The sequence below is a fragment of the Mauremys reevesii genome, unplaced genomic scaffold (assembly GCF_016161935.1).
Source record: "Mauremys reevesii isolate NIE-2019 unplaced genomic scaffold, ASM1616193v1 Contig13, whole genome shotgun sequence".
In the NCBI taxonomy this organism is placed as follows: domain Eukaryota; kingdom Metazoa; phylum Chordata; order Testudines; family Geoemydidae; genus Mauremys; species Mauremys reevesii.
Genome location: NW_024100749.1, coordinates 1,004,756 through 1,023,949, shown reverse-complemented (window position 1 = coordinate 1,023,949; position 19,194 = coordinate 1,004,756). Strand labels below are relative to the sequence as shown.

Sequence of the window (19,194 nt, the reverse complement as noted above, 5' to 3'; positions counted from 1 at the left end):
TGAACTCCAGACCGAGCTGCGGAAGGATCCTTCCTTGGAGAAGCTGAGGGAACTTGCTGGCCACAGCGCTGCAAACCCCCTTGGGGAAGGCTGCAGGGATAGAGTCCTGCGGGAGAAGGGATTCCTGTACCAGGAATGGGCTCCCCAAGGGGAAGTAGAACTGTGGGGAATCGGGAGGCAGCTGGTGGTGCCCCAGGAATCCACAAGATTCTTCCCTGTGGAGCTGCTGTATGGGAGGAAAGCAAGGGGACTCCTGGACCTGAAAGGGGAGGATTGGGAGGAGAAGGGGGAAGACCCTCTGGTGGATCTCTTCCCTGAGGTGGGAGCCAATCTCCCATCAGGTGTTCCCCGTTCAGAGTCACTGGGAAAGCAGCCCAGAACCTGGAGAGAGAGGTCAAGGACATGCTGGCTTTAGATGTGATCCAGCCGTTCAACAGCCCATGGGCCTCACCTGTGGGGCTGGTCCCCAAGGGAGACAGGATGATCTGGTTTAGTGGGGACCATCAGAAGCTTAAAGCCATCACAGTGTCCAATGCCTACCCCATGCCTAGACCTGGGGAGATTCTAGACAAGCTAAGGGGGATGGAGAACATGGCCCTGGCGTACACTGATAACATGTACATCTTTAGCCAGACCAGGGAGGAACAGGTGACCCAGGTGAAGAGGGTGCTGGGCGGCCTGAAGGAGGTGGGACTGACGATGAAAGCTGGAAAGTGTAAGGTGGGGATGGCAGAGGTGTTGTATCTGGGTCACAAGGTGGGGACTGGCTGCCCAAGCCCAGAGCTGGCCAAGGCCAAGATGGGGGCTCTTAACCAAGGGAGCCCGAATCACAGACCAGAGTGCTGGGAGAAGACCCCCATCCCAGTTTGAACCCAAGGGGTATCGGGGTGGCAAAACGGTACGGGTCGCATAAACCTTCCTACATGCGGCCTGCGAGTGCCATCAAGCACACTCGACCTAAGAGAGGGCGTGAGACTGGAAGAGCCTGGTGTAACTCACACCAAGGAATGGGAGAGATGCTGGGGCATCCATGGGAACGTTGGTGGGTTCGAACTTCCCCAGGTCATTGGCTGAAGTGACCTCGCTCAGTTCGGTCTTGAAGGGGTGAGAGATGTGGTGAACTGGGAATATTCTTAATGTTTTCTCTGAATACTGTGTTGGTGCCTCAGTGTCCCCTATGCAGTTCTTAAGTATCTAGGTGGTGGAATAAGGGTGTGTGATTGCTACAGAGCAAAGGGCCAGTGCACCTAAATGCCTGGCACTCTGTCTGCTAGCAACTGATGGCCTAGGCCCCTTCGCTGAAAAGGTGCCAACTGAAGGTGTTGGAGACAAAGAGATCATGTGACCTCCTGGCCCGGGAAAGGAACTGAGCAGAGACGGAGGGCTGGAGGGTTTGGTAGTCTGGAGCTGGCTGGGGATGAGGAGTGAAGTGCAGACGTGGGGTCTGGCTCACTGCCCCCAGAATGGACCCGGCCGAGGGGTCCGTTAAGCTGTACCTACAAGCTCTGTTTTCGACCGTGTTCCTGTCATCTAATAAACCTCTGTTTTACTGGCTGGCTGAGAGTCACGTCTGACTGCGAAGTGGGGGTGCAGGACTCAGTGGTTTCCCCAGGACCCTGCTGGCTCGCTGTGGGAAGCGCACAGAGGGGCAGAGGATGCTGAATGCTCCAAGGAGAGACCCAGGAGGTGAAGACGTGTGAGCTTCTTGCCTGAAAACAGTCTGCTCCAAGAGGAGGCTCCCCAAAGTCCTGACTGGCATTGTGGGGAGCAGTTCCAGAGTATCGCCCAGGGACTCCGTGACACTGGGGAACCCTGTGCCTGAAGCAAGCTCTGTCACTGAGTTTCCTGCTGGGAATCACATTCAAGACTGGTTCTCTTGGCTTTCTGCCTCATGCACACCAATCTGCCAGGCAATCCCTCAGCCCCTGTGTTTTCAGCTAGCTCCAGGGAAATCCCTCTTAAGCCTGCTTTACACTTAACATTTTGGCCTGGTCTACACTAAGCGTTCAAACCGGTTTTAGGAGCGTAAAACCGATTTAACGCCACACCCGTCCACACTGAGAGGCCCTTTATATCGATATAAAGGGCTCTTTAAATCGATTTCTGTACTCCTCCCTAACGAGAGGAGTAGCGCTAGTATCGGAATTACCATATCGGATTAGGGTTAGTGTGGCCGCAGATCGACGGTATTGACCTCCGGGTGGTATCCCACAGTGCACCACTGACCGCTCTGGACAGCAATCTGAACTCGGATGCAGTGGCCAGATAGACAGGAATAGCCCCGCGAACTTTTGAATATTTCCTGTTTGCCCAGCATGGCGCTCCGATCAGCACGTGTGGCGATGCAGTTAAAAATTGAAATAAAGAAAGACCTCCAGCATGGACCATGCGGATGTGATCGCTGTAAGGGCAGGCAGATCTGTTCTATCAGAGCTCCGTTACAGAAGATGAAATTCAGAATCCTTTTTTAAAAATCTCCAGACAGACGCCATAGCAGGGACTCAGCGCACTGCTGCGTGACAAGCGTAACGGAAAGCCAAAGAATCAAATGGACGCTCATGGACTGGAGGACTCAAGCTATCCCACAGTTCCTACAGTCTCCGAAAATCATTTGCATTCTTGGCAGAGCTCCAAATGCTTCTAGGGTCAAACACAGTGTCCGCGGTGGGTCAGGGCATAGCTCGGCAATTTACGTACCCCCCCCACCCAGCCCCAGAAGTGAAAGGGAAAACAATCCTCTCGTGACTCTTTTACATGTCACCCTATCTTTACTGAATGCTGCAGATAGACGCGATGCTGCAGCAGTCAATACCAACATCCTCGCCTCCCCCCGCCACCATGGGTGGCTGATGGTGCAATATGGCTGATATCCACTGTCATCATCAGCCTTATGGTGCAGTGCAAAAGGGCTGGTAACCATGCAGACTAGCATCCGTTAGGTCAATCAAGGGTGCCTGCTCCTAATTTTTCCTGGTAGATGGTGCAGTATGGTTGATAACTGTCTTCATCATAGCAACAGGGGGCTGAGCTCCATCAGCCCCCGCCCTTCATGTGTAAAGAAAAGATTCAATTGTCCCTGAACTAGCAGTGGGATGCAGGGCTCCTCTTCTCCACACAGCTTAATGTCCTGTCTGGACTATCATAGCAGCTGGAGCCTGCCTTCCACTCATTTCTCACTAACAAGTCACTGTGCCTGCATTCTTTATTACTTCATTACACAAGTGGGGGGACACTGCAACAGTAGCCCAGGAAGGCTGGGGGAGAATGGAATCAACAGGTGGGGTTGTTGCAGGAGCACCCCCTGTGAATAGCATACAGCTCATAATTTCTGTGGGATCTGACACAGAGCAGCTGTGCTCTCTGGTTCTATGATATACTGGATCTCTAGTACACTTTTCACATAATCTAGGCAAGACTGATTCTATTTTTAGATACCAAAAAGGAGAGATTGACTCAGGGAGTCACTCCCAATTTTGGCTTTTGTGCCCTGGCTAAGAGCAGCCAGGGGTACTTATGACAGCAGACAATGGTACAGTGCAAAAGGACTGGTAACCATGATCATCTTTTTACCAATTTATGGATTGGTAGATGGTGCAGTATGACTGGTAACCATCTCTGCTGTCATGCAAAAGCATGCTGCTGTGTAGCGCTGCTGAATCGCCTCTCTGAGCGGCATCTAGTACACCTACGGTGACAGTCACAAAAGGCAAAACAGGCTCCATGATTGCCATGCTATGGCATCTGCCAGGGCAATCCAGGGAAAAAAGGCGCGAAATGCTTGTCTGCCGTTGCTTTCCCAGAGGAAGGAGTGACTGACGACATTTACCCAGAACCACCCACGACAATGATTTTTGCCCCATCAGGCACTGGGAGCTCAACCCAGAAATTCCAAGGGGCGGGGGAGGCTGCGGGAACTATGGGATAGCTACGGAATAGCTACCCACAGTGCAACGCTCCAGAAATCGATGCTAGCCTCGTACTGTGGACGCACACCACCAATTTAATGTGTTTAGTGTGGACGCGCACACTCGATTTAATACAATCTGTTTTACAAAACCGGTTTATGCAAATTCGGAATAGTCCTGTAGTGTAGACGTACCCTTAGATCAACTTGGGGATGTTATTCAGGGCTGGGAAACATTTTGTGCTCTGAGTGCCACAGTTAGATCGACCTAACCCCCGGTGCAGACAATGGAATTCTGACGGTGACCTTGCTACAGGCTCTCAGAAAGGGGGATAAACTAGAGCGATGGAAAAAACACTTCCGGATGCATCTACACAATGGCACTTCAGTGACATAGCTGTAGTTCTGCTGTAGTAGGAGTATTCTTCCTGAGTATTCTTCCTGAGACCTGGTCTACACCTAAAACTTAGGTCAGCCTAGCTACATCACTTAGAGCTGTGAAAACTTTCACACCCTGTGTGATATAGTTAGGTCAATCTAACCCCTGCTGTAGACGCAGATAAGTCAAGGGAAGAATTCTTTGTTGCCTTAACTACTGCCTCTCCTGGAGGTGGATTTACTGCATTGATGGTAAAACTTCTTTTATCAACATAGGCGGTGTCTACGCTAGTCACTCATTTCTACTGGATATTGGGATGAATGCACATTCCCCAGTCCCTGGGTCTCCTTCTCCCAGGCTCCTGGCTGATGCGGAGCTTTCAGCTTCTTCCCAAAATGCCAAATCCCAATTAACTAATTCTGTGTCCCTGCCACTCCACATATGGGTGCCTCCACATTAATACTGCCCCACAACCCCACATCACTTCTACCTCCAGCCCCTCCACTAGTTGTGACCCCGCAGCCCCCACATCTGCTCCTATGGCCCCTTTTCTCCTCCCATACCTGGTGCTGCAGAGAGGGAGGGGGGGAGGAGATTCCAGGGGTCATAGAGCTAAGAGGCCAGAGGTTGGGTAGACAGGCATCCTCCAGGCAATAGGGGCTAGGATTACTTGGCTAGAGAAAACCATTTTTCCATTCCCAGAGGGCTGTTTCCCCCCATGTCTCAGGGACACAGTGTGATCCGGGATCCCACCCCCACGCAGAGCCAGGGTCGGATTCTCTCCCCGGGGAGGGAGCCCAGCGGGAAAATGAAGATCGGGGCCTCGTCACCAGCATCGATAAATGTCACCTGCCCCCGGTCACAGTCCAGACAAACCCGGATCCTGCTGAGGACCAGGCTCAGGGGCAGGGGGGTCACTGGGGAGGTGAGAGCCTGGAAGTGACCCTGCCAGTGCCGCTCCACACTCCAGATCCCCCCCTCAGGGCTACGGCTGATCTGTCCCTTCTTCCCCACAGACGCTCTGGCCACCCCCACAGCCCAGCATCTCCCATCCCCCACCTCCACCTCCCAGCAATGTCTCCCCGAGGTGAATCCCTCACAGCCCAGCACACAGGGCGCAGTGTCAAATCTCTCAGGGTTGTTGGGCAGTCGCTGCCATGCGTTTCCCCGTCTCACACTTTTCCGATCCTCAGACAGGACGAGGATGGGATGAGCCGTGTCTGGATCCAGAGTCACATTCACTGGAGAGAGAATCAGAGCGTTAGGGGCAGAGCTCGGCCCTGGGGGAAGCTGGGACCATTTCTCACACTCCCCAGCAGCCCCGTCCTGGCTGGGACAGGCCTGGATCCCATGGAGCTGCCTCTGCCCTGGGCACCAGAGACTGAGCAGGGACGTCACTGCAGCTCCTCAGGGTAGTGATCGATCTATTGGGGATCAATTTATAGAGTCTAGTCTAGACGTGATGAATCGATCCCCGAGCTCTCTCCCCGTCAACTCCGGTTCTCCCCTGCTGTGAGAGGCGGAAGCGGAGTCGATGGGGGAAGGGCAGCATCTTAGCTCAACCCCCCCCCCCCCCACGCCTTAGCATAGACCAGGGCCTAGTGTGTTTCTCATTTGCTTCCAGAAGCTTCAGCTCCCGGCTCCCCCTGCTGGGGCTGCTCCATTCCCAGGGGCACAGACACAGCCAGGAAGGCGTCAGAAGCTTTTATTGAGGAGGGAACAGAAGAAGCCGGTACCAGCTTTAAACCCAGAGGGAAACTCCCTCCCCTAATGAAGCCTCCACTCCCAGGCCGGGGAACAGAGACGAAGGTGCAGCATTGGGGAATAGCTGGTTAACACCACAGAGTAGGAGGTGGCATTGGGTGGGGGAGCCCCATCCCCAGCCCAGAGAGAAGGGAGGAGCTGGCAGCATCACAGGGAGAGCATCTCCCCAATCCAGGAAGCAGTGAGCAGCTCCAATGGGAGATCCCAGCCCTGCCCACAGGAAAGGCAGGATGTTGGAGAACAGCGATGGGGAGACCTCTCCACTAGGGTAAACCAGAGGGATGTGTCAGCCCTCAGGGCAGAGAGCTCTGTTCAGGTGCTGCTCAGCGAGTGTTTCTGTTCATCAGTGTGGGCATGAACTCAGCACTAAGGTTGGTGTCAGGAGTGTTTGTGTGATGACAGCTTGGGATCTCCCCAGCAGTTCCAGACCCTTGGTAGAAGTTGGGGGTGGGGCACGAGGTCCCACCACCGGTGGCCCTACTCACTCTGAGGCCCTGCTCCATTACTCCTCTTCCCACCAAGCCCTGACCCCTGGCCAGGCTGGGAGCGTTGCCGGCTGGGGAGAACCCTTGACCCTTCACTTTCCTGGGTGGGTCTCTGGGGGGCCTGAGAGCAGCCCCCGTCCCATGTCCCTGCTCCCTGGGGTGCTCCACCCAGGGCAGGTGGAGGGTGCAAGGCTCCCCAGTGCCGTTCGGGCTCCCTGGGTAGGAGCCCGGCTCTGGTTTCTGGCCTGGCCAGGGGCCAGAGCCTCGGGGGAAGAGGAGCAGGGGTGGGGCCAATGAGAGGAGCCAGTGCCAAGAAGCTCCTGCAATCTCACCCTGTCTGTGCGCTCCGAGTGGTTCCCCTCTTTTTCTCTCCAGTGCAGACGGCAGAGTGTCTGGAGGGGTAAGGATAAAACAGGTGAGATTTCAGGCTTCATATTTATAACAGCATCCCCACTCTGATCTCCTAGAACTGTGTTTTCATCATGACACAGAAACAGACAGAGACACACTAAGGTATTTAATGTGAAAAGGTCTGAAACCTCTTTCCTCTCTCATTCAGGCATCTCCCAGCAATGGACCCAACATCCTTTTGAACTCCCAACTTGTCAAAAGACATGAAATTGTAGAAAAGATCCTTGGGTCCTGATTCTGTCATCCCAGATCTTCTTAGGCTTCATCAGGGGAAGTTTGAGTTGCAAGACTGAGGTCGCAGTTATGCTGGTACACCCTGAAGGTGATATTGGACATTGGACTATCAACTATTTCTGAAAGAATTCTTTATAACTAGAAAGCTCACCATCTCCGCTACGAATCTGAACCTTGATGAATCAAACTCATGTCTGTATGTATATTGATTTTTTAACCATACTTTCTTTTTTTGTTTTTTAATAAAGTTTAGTTTAGTTGATAAGAAATGGCTGTAGCGTGTATTTGGGTAAAATCTGAAACATTCGTTAACCTGGGATGTAACGTGTCCGATCCTTTGGGATTGGTAGAACCTTTTCTTTTATATGATGAAATAAGATTTTCAGAAATCATCGTATTTGACATAACGGAAATGTTGCTTTAAGTGGCCTTGTTATTAAGTGATGTGTTCATAAGTTGCTATATGGGACAAAGAGATGTTTCGACCACACAATGTGCTTAAAGACACCAGACACTCAAAATGTACTGCCAAGGAGCAGTTAGCAAAGTCCAAAAAATCCCACGTGGAGAAAAGGGTCAAAGTGATCCATGCACATCAGAGTGTAATGACTGGTAATGAATGAATCAGAAACGAGAATAACTTGAAAATAGCTTGGACAGCAAAAGTCCTTCCAGTTAGAAGATACAATGCATAACACACAAAGGTGATTGGAAAAGAACTAATAAATATATAATCTGGATGTGTATAATCGTCAGACATTGTAAGGAGCATCATAGGAGAAATGCATCATGACCTGCCTATGCACCAGGAGAAGGTAAGTGGGCAGTATTTCTGTCACTTCTTATTTTCATAGTAATTGTAATAACAAGCCATGCTTTTGGAACAAATAAGGGGTTGAATTAAGCAGTCTGAGTGCCTTGGACCCTAAGTGTGTGGCATTCTCAACAATTAAATAGAAGCATAATCTAACTATGAACCAATTGACCAGCGCCATTCTCAGTCTCAGACACTTATCCCAGTTTCCCCTCCTAGATCCCTTCTAGGTACCTTTGAACTTCCTCAGAGCCTCCGTAGCGCAATGGTTTTCTGGGAGAAATCACTGACTCGCTCCTCCAGTTCAGGAGAAATCTCCTCTGGCTGCTGGAACTTCCCCGTCTCACACCTGGAGAGAAACAATTTCACATGATTATAGTTCATTTAGTGACTCATTATAAGTGCTTACTGGTGAGTCACTGCTCTAATGGGCTTGGAGTTAGAATTCCTCTGCTTCTCCCTGCTGCAGAAATCTGTCCCTTAGGAATTAGACTGAGGCACCAACTCCCCCCTCCCCAGCTCATTCCACACAGGTCTCCAAACAGTCTTCAGGTTGGAAAGACTCTTGACCACTGCTGGCCTGGGCTGAATGGTAACCAGGGCCCCAGCAGTGACAGGCCCATATTCCATCTCCACTATCCTGAAGTGCCCAGTCCCCCAGGGAGGTGACATCTCTGGGAAATACTTGAGGTCAGTCCTTTCCACTGAATGGAGAATCCCAGAGTCTTCTATACGAGGGCGAGAACCTCAGGATGAAGTTGATCAGAGAGATTTGTATCCAGAATGTGACCTTCCCCACACATTTTGCTGTACAGCCCTGGGGAGATGTAGTGCTAACATCACCGTCAAGCTCTTTCCCAGCATTGTGAAGTGTGACGGGGAGTGAGAGGGAGCCACATACCTGCTCAAGGTACTTCTGACATCCTAGAGGGAAGGGAGAGAGAGAGAGAAAAGACTGTCAGTTCCATTTGATTCACACAGGGGATCCCAGGGAAGGGATTTTGCAAATATGGGGAAGAGAGGCCCTGCCCTGGCCCCAGAGCCATGGATTCCCTGAGCTAATGGGGCTTTTCCATCTCTAAGATCTCTGTGTCTGTAACTCTGCAAAGAACAATACTCACTCAGACGTCAGCAATGCACATGCCGAGTTACACTGAGATCTCAGACCGCTGGCTCCAGTGCTTATGATTCAGGAGCCCTCCCTTCCCTGTGTGGGGATCTGGGATGTTTCTAATCACAGGTGTTGGCTTCTAATTGTCCCTGGGGGTGCTGAACCCCAGGCCCTGCCCCCACTCCACACCTTCCCCAATGCCACACCCCCACCCTTCCTCTTCCCACCCCCGCTCCACCCCTACCCAGCCTCTTTCTGACCCCTCCCTTGTGCGCACCCCATCCCTGCTCCTCCCTCTTCCTCCCAGTGCCTCCTGCACACCATGGAACAGCTGATTGAGGCTGGTGGGAAGCGCTGGGAGGGAGGGGGAGGAGTTGATTGGCAGGCAGGAGGCGTTGGGGTCAGGGGGGGAGCTGGCTGATGATGGGTGCTAAGCAGCCACTAATTTTTTCCGTGGGTCCTCTAGCCCTTAAGCACCCACGGAGTCAGCATCTCTGTTTCTCCTTGTCTCACCTGCAGGAATTCACTTGGTGGTTTTTGACACTTCTCCTCCAGCTCACTGATCAGCTCACTCAGGTGGGAAATCTGCTCGGAGAGTTTACTGACATTTTCACTCTGGATCCTCGCAATCTCTTCGTCCAGCTTCCCCAGCTGGGCCAGAGAGTCGCTCTTGTTCCTTCAGGAACTGCCGCAGTTGCTGAAATTCAGACACAATCTTCTGCCTCTCGGTTTGTGTTTGTTTCTGTACGAAAATAGGGAAAGGGCTGGTCAGGGACATGGATGAAGCCTGAGGTCCTTTCACGGAGAGCTGAGTGTGCAGGAGGGAGAACTTAGTTGAAAATCCTGATTTCTGACATTTGACTTTACCCTAGGGAGAGGATTCTCTCACAGCTTCCACTTCAGCCCCTATCTCTCTGAAAGGAAGGTTTGCATGTGTGTCATGTTAGCATATTATGTCATTCATGGTCTCTGGGAATTCAGACTCAGAGCAGCAGGAGGCAGGACTCAGCACTACACTGACAGAGACACTAGGGGAGACAAAAGAAACAAACATGTTAATGCACGAAATGACCAAACACAGTGGACAGCACTTCACAGAGACATTCAGTTCACTTGGGGGGGATTTCTGGGCAAGTCACAAGAGCTAGACATTAACTGACCAGCTGAAATGGAAGCTTAGGGCTTGTCTACACATGACTCCTACCCAGCAATCCGTGATCATGGTGAAACACACACAAAACCACTTTCACCAAGGCCACACAGGAGTCTGCCTCCAAATAGACCTCTCACTGCCAGTCCCTCAGAGGTGAAAGTAAGCCGGTCTGGTCTGGTACGGCGTACCGGGAAGAGCCAGTACGCTGTGCTGGACCACACCGGCTTCCACAGCGGCGACTGAAAGGGCTCTGGGCTGCCCATGGCTTAGATTTAAAGGGCTCATGGCTCCCCGCCGCTGCTCTGGTGGTCGGGCTGGGGCTGGGCTCTGGTGGCCGGGCTGGGTCGGGGATTTAAAGGGTTCAAAGCTCCTCACAGCTGTGGGCAGCCCAGAGCCCTTTAAATCCCAGCCACGGCTCTGGCGGCCGGGCTGGGGTCAGGATTTAAAGGGCTTTGGGCTTCCCTCAGTGGCAGGAGCTCTGGGCCCTTTAAATCCCTGCCCCAGCCCCGCAAAGCTCGGATTACCCCCTGGTGGCCAGAGCCCCGGGCCCTTTAATTTGCCCCTGAGCCCTGGGGGGCTCCCAGCCACCTCTGCAGCTGGGAGTCCCTGGTTGATTTGAAGGCCTTGGGTCTCCCAGCCATAGCTGGTTCCCCAGGGCCTTTAAATCTTGAGAGGCCCCTCCTCTTCCGGATGAGACCACGCCCCCTCAGGACTCCGGCAGTACCCGTAAGTCCTGTAAGTTACTTTCACCCCTGCACTCCCTGCTGGTTCATAACAACAGGCACCTACCAGATACTTCTGGCTTTTCCCCTCTCCAGTCACTTTCAATCCCAGCAGCTTTTCTCTCTCATCCCTCAGAGTCTTCAATTGGGCCTGGATTCTTTCCTGAAGAAACAGAAAAGATTTGGGAGCTTTTATTTGAATGGTTGAGAGGGGTGTGGAGCTTTTAGTTTTTCCATCCAAAACCAAGATGACTGTTGGTCCTAATCGCTTTGTGACATCAGGGTCACCAAGGAGATGAAACCTTATCAATGCAGACTGGGAATGCGTCATATTCTGACTTATTACCAAATCAGGTTCAGTCTTTTCAGTAATTAGAGAGAGATCTCAATTATAACCAAGCTTTATTGCTATTTGTGAATTGATTAGTGGTGCAGCACATAACAGGGCACTGGAGTCACATGGGGGTGAATCAACAGCCCTATTTTTTAAGAAGGTTTAACAAAGAAAGTGATACAAATCCCAGAAGCCAGCAGGGTTTCAATAAGGGCTGGGATTTCAGCCCTGAAGCCCTGGGGACTGCACTGGTTGGAAAGAGTTGGTCTAAGCACCACGGCAAACCCCATGAGATGTCGGGAGGCCATTCGTCTGGTTGGAAGCTGCGCAGTTCCAGTGTTGTGGAGCACTATCCCTGTCTGGTAGGGACCCAGCACTGGACGTGGGTTTGTCCAGTGAAAAAGAAAGAGGAGAAGACTGAGGATACTAGTGAGGGCGGGGGTAGGGGTGGGGGGTGGCACTTCCATGCAGAATGATGCAGGTGGAGGCAAGCTGAAGAAGGCAGGGGAGGGCCCATGCAGGCAGGCGTGGGGATGTTCTGTGTTCTGGGGATGCCTCAGTGGCCACCCTAATTAGACAGGCAGATTTGTATAAAGAACGGTTGGGGTTTGCCCCAGTGCTGCTCTAAACGTTTTCAGTGGCAATGCCCTCTGGGCCGGTCCCCACCGTCCCATTCCCTGGTAAAGATCCCGGAAGCAGTGCATTCTGGGATATTACAAAATCTGCCTGGTGGGACTAATAGAAGGATTTTGGCTCGTCCTTGTCCATGTACATACTAGAAGAGGTCAGACTGGCACCGGTCAGCTCCAGTCTGGGGTTAGTTTTGCTACAATCCAGTGAAATCCCAGTGGTACTTTGCATGGACCTGAGCTGTCTGGAGCCCTTTTGTGTGCGGGCTCAAGGTGCCGGGAGTCCACACAGTGTTTAGCCCAGTGATCTCCTCTAGTGCAGGCCGGCAGCATCGGAGATTAACCCCTCATGGAGCAATACAGGAGTTCAGAATCCCAGTGGGAATCCTTGTCTCCGTGCTGAGCCTGGGAGTCTTTTCTTCCTACTGTTTGCACTTCATCACTGCTCAGTGGTGCTGAGGGGGGCAGCATAGGCTAGTGGTTAGGGGAGTGGGCTTGGCCTTGGATAAGTGGGGGTTTATACCCAGCTTTGCCACTGACCTACTGAGTGACCTTGGACAAATCACTTTCCCTCTTTGTGCCTCAGTTTCTCCTCCCACCTTTTGTCTCTCTTGTCCAGTTAGATCAGGGGTGGGCAAAATTTTTGGCCCATGGGCCACATAGGGATTGCAAAACTATGGAGGGCTGGGTAGGGAAGGCTGTGCCTCCCCAAACAGCCTGGCCCCAGTCCCTATTTGCTCCCTCCCACTTCTTGCAACCTGACTGCCCCCCTCAGAATCCCCGACCCATCCAACCCCCCCACACTCCTTGTCCCTGAGTGCCTCCTCCCGGGACCCCATCCCTAACCACCCTCCCGGGGACCCCGCATCCAACCCTCCTGCTCCCTGTCTCCTGACTACCCCGCCCCTACCCACACCCCTGCCTTCTGACAGGCCCCTCAGGACTCCCACGCCCCATCCAATTGCCCCCTGTTCCCAGTCCCCTGACTGCCCCCCAGGATCCTCTGCCCCTTATCCAACCCCCTTACCCCCTTACCACGCCACTCAGAGCAGCACGTCTGGCAGCCTTGCAGCCCGCTCGGAGCCAGACACACTACCGCACAGACCTGCAGGACTGCGCTGCCTCGCCGCCCAGAGCACTGCCTGCGCAGCTGTGTGGCTCCGGGGGCTAGGGGGGACAACGGGGCGGGGAGGGGCTAGCCTCCGCAGCTGGGAGCTCAGGGTCTGGGCAGGATGGTCCCGTACGCCAGATGCGGCCCAGGAGCCGTAGTTTGCCCACCCCGAGTTAGATTGTAACTGGATCAGGGCAGGGATTGCCCCTCACTGGGTTTTGTGCAGGGCCCCCCACAATCAAGGTCAGATCTCATCTGGGGGCTGTAGGGGCTGCTGGGATACAAATAACAATAATAAACACTGTGACACAATCAGTAATAACAGCCACAGCTTGTAACTCCCCCTCCTCCAGTCTAAAGGCAGCGCTCCCACATAGACTGGCCTGCAGCTCTTGTGAATCAAACCTCACTGGGCATTTAATAACTTCCTGTCTGCAGAGAGTTCCCTTAGTTCACTGGTGGGAGCTGGGTTTGAAAAGGATTCAGCTGCTCAGAGAAAACTTTCCCACATCAGATAATTTTTAAATCGTTCTGTTGCCTTTCTTGCCAGGCTGGAGTATCATTAATTTGTACAGCCTCTTTCATGCAATGAAGGCTACACACAGCTGAATGACACAGATACACCAGTCTCAGGAAACTTGTGATGCGAAAGAGATTACCCATAAGACTGGACAGCAACTCTGTACCTTGTACTCCTGGGTGGCTTCCTGTATGGGAACCACCATGTGAGCGCGGTGAGCCCGGGACTCTCTGCAGATCAGACAGATGGGGGTTTGATCCTCTTCACAGAACAGTTTCAGCGACTCCTGGTGTTCCCCACACACCCTGTCCCCTCCTCTTCCCTTTGCTGCCTGTAAACTCAGTTGCTTGGCGATTTCTACCATGTTTGCCATCTGCCTGTTGGGCCTGAGGTTTCTCTGTTGCACAGTTTGTCTGCACTGAGGGCAGGAGATGTCTGTATCGGATCCCTCCCAGTACTGGCTGATGCAGGCTAGGCAGAAATTGTGCCCGCACTCCAGAGTGACAGGTTCTGTGAAATACTCCAGACAGACGGGACATGTCGCTTCCTCCTGGAGACTTTCCACGGGGTTCTCTGCAGCCATGGCTCCCTTTGGGCAGTGTAACAGGGTAAGTTTCAATTTCGTGAGTTCACACTATGCCCCGCCTGCAGCAGCAAGGAGGTGTTTCCCTTCCTGGAACTGACTCCTGTTCTTTGTGTAAATTGCCAGGTACATGCAGGGGCGAAAGAAAATGCAGGCCTGTTATTTACCAGGCTGCACGTGGCAATAGACTAAGGGTACGTCTACACTACGGGATTATTCCAAATTTGCATAAACCGGTTTTGTAAAACAGAATTTATAAAATCGGGTGGAGCGCGGCCATACTAAGCACATTAAATCGGTGGTGTGCGTCCATGGTCCGTGGCTAGCGTCGATTTCTGGAGCGTTGCACTGTGGGTAGCTATTCCCTAGCTATCCCATAGTTCCTGCAGCCTCCCCCGCCCCTTGGAACTTCCGGGTTGAGATCCCAGTGCCTGATGGGGCAAAAATCATTGTCGCGGGTGGTTCTGGGTAAATGTCGTCAGTCACTCCTTCGTCTGGGAAAGCAACGGCAGACAAGCATTTCGTGCCTTTTTCCCCTGGATTGCCCTGGCAGATGCCATAGCATGGTAATCATGGAGCTTGTTTTGCCGTTTGTGACTCTCACCGTATGTGTACTAGATGCCGCTCACAGAGGCGACTCAGCAGCGCTACACAGAAGCATGCTTTTGCTTTTGCATGACAGCAGAGATGGTTACTAGCCATATTGCACCATCCAAACCCTTCCATAAATTGGAACTGAGGATGATCATGGCTACCAGTCCTTTTGTACCATTTGCTGCTAGTGCCCCTGGCCGATCAGCCAGGGGCGCAAAAGCAAAAATTGGGAATGACTCCCTGAGTCAATCCCTCCTTTTTGGTATCTAAAAATAGAATCAGTGCTGCCTAATATAGGCAAGTGTACTAGAGAACCACCGTATCATAGAACCAGAGAGCACAGCTGCTCTGTGTCAGAGCCTGCAGAAATTATGATCTGTATGCTATTCACAGGGGGTGCTCCTGTAACAACCCCACCTGTTGATTCCGTTCTTCCCCCAGCCTTTCTTGGCTACTGTAGCATTGTCCCCCCACTTGTGTGATGAATTAATAAAGAATGCAGGAATAAGACACACTGACTTGTTAGTGAGAAATGAGTGGAAGGCAGCCTCCAGCTGCTATGATAGTCCAGACAGGACATTAAGCAGTGTGTAGGAGAGAAGCCCAGCATCCCACTGCTAGTCCAGGGCAACTGAATCTTTTCTTTACACATGAAGGGTGGGGGCTGATGGAGCTCAGCCCCCTGTTGCTATGATGAGGATGGTTACCAGCCATATTGCACCATCCATCCACCAGAAAAAATTAGGGCCAATAGGCTGATGACAAGGACGGTTACCAGTCCTTTTGTACCATCAGCTGAGGCGGTTGTGGTGGTTGGTTTTCCATCTTTTGGTACCAGCTGCCGCCCATGGCGGGGGGGGGGGGCAAGGATGTTGGTGTTGAGTGCTGCACTATCGCGTCTATCTGCAGCATTCAGTAAAGATAGGGTGACATGTAAAAGAGTCAGAGGATTGTTTTACCTTTCGCTTCTGGGGGTGGGTGGGGGGTGGGTGAGTAGATTGCCAAGCTATGCCCTGACCCGCGGACACTGTGTTTGACCCTAGAAGCATTTGGAGCTCAGCCAAGAATGCAAATACTTTTCGGAGGCTGCAGGAACTGTGGGATAGCTTCAGTCCTCCAGTCCATGAGCATCCATTTGATTCTTTGGCTTTCCGTTACGCTTGTCACGCTGCAGTGCGCTGAGTCCCTGCTATGGCGTCTGTCTGGAGATTTTTAAAAAAGGATTCTGAATTTCATCTTCTGTAACGGGCGCTGATAGAACGGATTTGCCTGCCCTTACAGCGATCACATCCGCATGGTCCATGCGGGAGCTCTTTTATTTTGATTTGGACTGCATCGCCACCCGTGCTGATCGGAGCTCCACGCTGGGCAAACAGGAAATATTCAAAAGTTCGCGGGGCTTTTCCTGTTTACCTGACCACTGCATCCGAGTTCAGATTGCGGTCCAAAGCGGTCACTGGTGCACTGTGGGATAGCTCCCGGAGGCCAATACCGTCGATCAGCGTCCACACTAACCCTAATCCGATATGTTAATACCGATACTAGCGTTACTCCTCTCGTTAGGGAGGAGTACAGAAACCGGTTTAAAGAGCCATTAAAATCGATATAAGGTGCCTCCTAGTGTGGACGGTTTTGGCTTTAAATCGGTTTTACGCTCCTAAAACTGATTTAAACGCCTAGTGTAGACCAGGCTTATATTGGTAAGGGATGCAAGGAGAGTATGGGTCACGATGCAAACTACAGACACACAGACACAACTAAAATTAATCAATTTAAAGTTTTATTGGGGATAATTACAAGGGGTAAGGGAGCAGCATATGATTAGCTAATAAAGTTAATGAAACTTAAAACACACAATGACTAAAATATCTACTAACAATATTTATAAACAAAGATGCAGCATTTAGTAATAACCGATACTTACAAATACAAACCAACGCATAACGACCGGCAAACATAGAAACTCTGTTTGAAACACGTGAGCTGAGAGAGAGGCTTCGAGGTGATCAGGCTCGGTTACGGGTGTACACAGGATACACAGGATTCGTTTTTTTTTCTCCTCTCCCTGCCTGCACATGGCAGGCAGGCCTATAAAGTACCAACTATGACATCATAGAAGCATCATAAGGGACGGGGCCCAAAACCTGTTTGTGTTTGTTTCTGATTGGCACAAGCAAAGTTTACACCAAGTAGGGGAGCAGGTGCCTTAAAGTCTGGCTTCGCCCCCAAAAGGTGAGGAAATGCATATTGGTTTAGAATGCGTTCAACACTGAATGACAAAAGAAGAGGCCAGGGCAATACCGGTATGGGCAAGTTTTACAGGATGCAGACAGGAACTCATCTCAACACTTTGTTCAATTGGAAGGGGCCTACCTGTAAAATTACAGCCCTGGAGGTTGTGGTGAAAAATTTACCACTAGGGCTGTGGTCTGGCAATCAGCCATCTGTACTGGTGGAGAGGGTCACTGGGGCTTCACATGGACGTCAGCTCTCCCTGTGAGGATGAACCTGCAGGAGCAGGGTCTGTGTGTCTAAGGCGCGATAGTCAGATTCGGTGGAATTCTTTTTTTTTTTTTATACTATATAATTTTGACAGATAATGTTCATTTTAACCAAATTTTATATTTATTGTAAACTTTCACAGTTGCACAAAAATCTGGATTTCAGCATTTCATTCCAATTGTTACCAATTTAAATTTTCACAGCTGTTGGAAATTATGGGGGGATCAGAGAATATTTCGGTCAGACCAGAACTATTTTATGACACTGGACACTGAGATTCAAAAAGCTGAAGCTTTAGAACTGTTAAAATTGTCTGTGAGCAGCTAAATCTCCTTCCTCCTCCAGCATCTCCCCCAGGGCAGTAACCCAATTCCTCCCCCACCACCACAGGGACAGAGGCTGAAAGTCCATCTGATGGCAGCTCAGGGGCCTGCGGAATGTGCTGGGATCTCAGCTTGGGCCCTATTTCGGCAGGTGACCCTGTAACACAACCACACTCAGCAAGGCCTGCACTGATTTTCTCCCTTTTTGTCAGTCTCAGAAGACTCAGGGACTAAGTGGTCCACAGAGAACTGGCCGAGGGCAGTGGCTGTGCGGGGAGCTCACACTTGGGGTCCTGCACTGGACAGGATGTGGGACAAACAGAGAGCTCTAGGGGTCCCTGGTTCAGTGCTGGGTGCGCTGGCCAAGAGAGCAGCCGTCATACCTGTTCTTAGCCTGGTGGCTACTGCTTCTGTTTCCCTGCTCTGAGAGTCGATGCCAGCTTCGGTACTGTGAACGCATCCACCAACTTAGCATGTTTAGTGGGGACACACACAATCTGTTTAGAGAATTCTAATTCTATACATTCAATATAATTTCGTACTGTAGACGTACCCTTAGAGACTAAGGTCTTGGCTACACTTGCAAGTTAGAGCACACTAAAGCTGCCCAGTGCGCTCTAACTCACTCCCCGTCCATGCTGACAAGGTACGTAGAGTGCTCTGACTCCATGGCTAGAGTGCTCCTGGTATTTCACCTCGGCGAGAGGAATGCCGTCTGATGCGTCCTGGCTGAGACGCCCCAGCATCAGTGTGAATGAGGTGTTGCATTACTGTGCTCTAATCGGCCTCCGGAAACGTCCCATAATCCCCTTAAGTCAAGTGGCCACTCTTCTCATTGTTTTGAACTCGGTTGTAGGAATGCGGAAAAGACCTTTCAAAGCTCTGTTTCTGACAGACGGCTGCTTATCTGCTCCGTGACAAAGCAACCATTACTGAGGAATGTTGTTTGCTTGGAGTGAGTGAGAGAGAGGCGGGGGGGGGGAAGAAGGGGGGTCTGAACTTACAAGACAGCGTGCTGATACACTCAGCACCCCAAAAACCCACTCTCTCTCCCCCCCACATACACACAACACACTCCCTGTCACACTCCACCCCACCCCCAGCATTTGAAAAGCACCTGAACGCTGGGATAGCTGCCCATAATGCACCGCTCCCAATGCCGCTGCAAGTCTGCAAATGTGGCCATGACAGTGTGCTGGCAGCTGGCAGTGTGGACAGACTACGACGCTTTCCCTACTATGCTCTCCAAAGGCTGGTTTAACTCACAGCACTCTACATCTGCAAGTGTAGCCAAGCCCTTTCAAATTGATTTGGGCAGAAGCTTTCGTGGGCTAAAACCCACTTCATCAGATACATGGAGTTAAAAATACAGTAAACAGTATATATAATACAGCACATGAAAAGATGGGAGTTGCCTTACCAAGTGTGGGGAGGTCAGTGCTAACAAGGCCAATTCAATTAAGGTGGAAGTGGCCTATTCTCAACAGTTGACAAGAAAGGGTGAGTATCAAGGGAGGGAAAATTTCTTTTGTAGTGCTAACGAGGCCAATGCAATCAAGGTGGACGTTGCCCATTTCCAACAGGTGACAAGAAGGTGCGAGTATCAAGACTGGGAAAATTA

General features: G+C 51.5%; 2 protein-coding genes across 2 annotated transcripts; both read right to left on the bottom strand.

Moving 5' to 3' along the window:
- Nucleotides 1–4,788: 4,788 nt before the first annotated feature.
- Nucleotides 4,789–9,710, bottom strand: LOC120392954 (thaicobrin-like). The gene is made up of 5 exons (XM_039517606.1): nucleotides 9,705–9,710; nucleotides 8,906–8,915; nucleotides 8,226–8,264; nucleotides 6,865–6,924; nucleotides 4,789–5,524 (listed from the first exon to the last, which is right to left on the bottom strand). The coding sequence occupies exons 1-5, from the start codon at nucleotides 9,708–9,710 to the stop codon at nucleotides 5,007–5,009; spliced, it is 633 nt and encodes a 210-aa protein (XP_039373540.1). The 3' UTR covers nucleotides 4,789–5,006.
- Nucleotides 9,711–9,712: 2 nt separating this feature from the next.
- LOC120392953 (zinc finger protein RFP-like) lies at nucleotides 9,713–14,174 on the bottom strand. Its single transcript, XM_039517604.1, has 3 exons — nucleotides 13,738–14,174; nucleotides 11,045–11,140; nucleotides 9,713–9,844 (listed from the first exon to the last, which is right to left on the bottom strand). The coding sequence occupies exons 1-3, from the start codon at nucleotides 14,152–14,154 to the stop codon at nucleotides 9,713–9,715; spliced, it is 645 nt and encodes a 214-aa protein (XP_039373538.1). The 5' UTR covers nucleotides 14,155–14,174.
- Nucleotides 14,175–19,194: the final 5,020 nt, after the last annotated feature.

Bases quoted from the DNA above. Each gene is read 5' to 3' on its own strand.
- LOC120392954 (XM_039517606.1), bottom strand. The intron at 6,925-8,225 runs GTACCTAGAAGG...TTACCCCTCCAG, and splicing joins GGCTCTGAGGAAGTTCAAAG to ACACTCTGCCGTCTGCACTG. The intron at 5,525-6,864 runs GTGAGATTGCAG...TTCTCTCTCCAG, and splicing joins ACTCGGAGCGCACAGACAGG to TGAATGTGACTCTGGATCCA.
- LOC120392953 (XM_039517604.1), bottom strand. From the start codon at position 14,154: ATGGCTGCAGAGAACCCCGTGGAAAGTCTCCAGGAGGAAGCGACATGT. The intron at 11,141-13,737 runs GTACAGAGTTGC...CTGTTTCTTCAG, and splicing joins AAGCCACCCAGGAGTACAAG to GAAAGAATCCAGGCCCAATT. The intron at 9,845-11,044 runs GTAGGTGCCTGT...ATTTTCGTACAG, and splicing joins GGAAAAGCCAGAAGTATCTG to AAACAAACACAAACCGAGAG.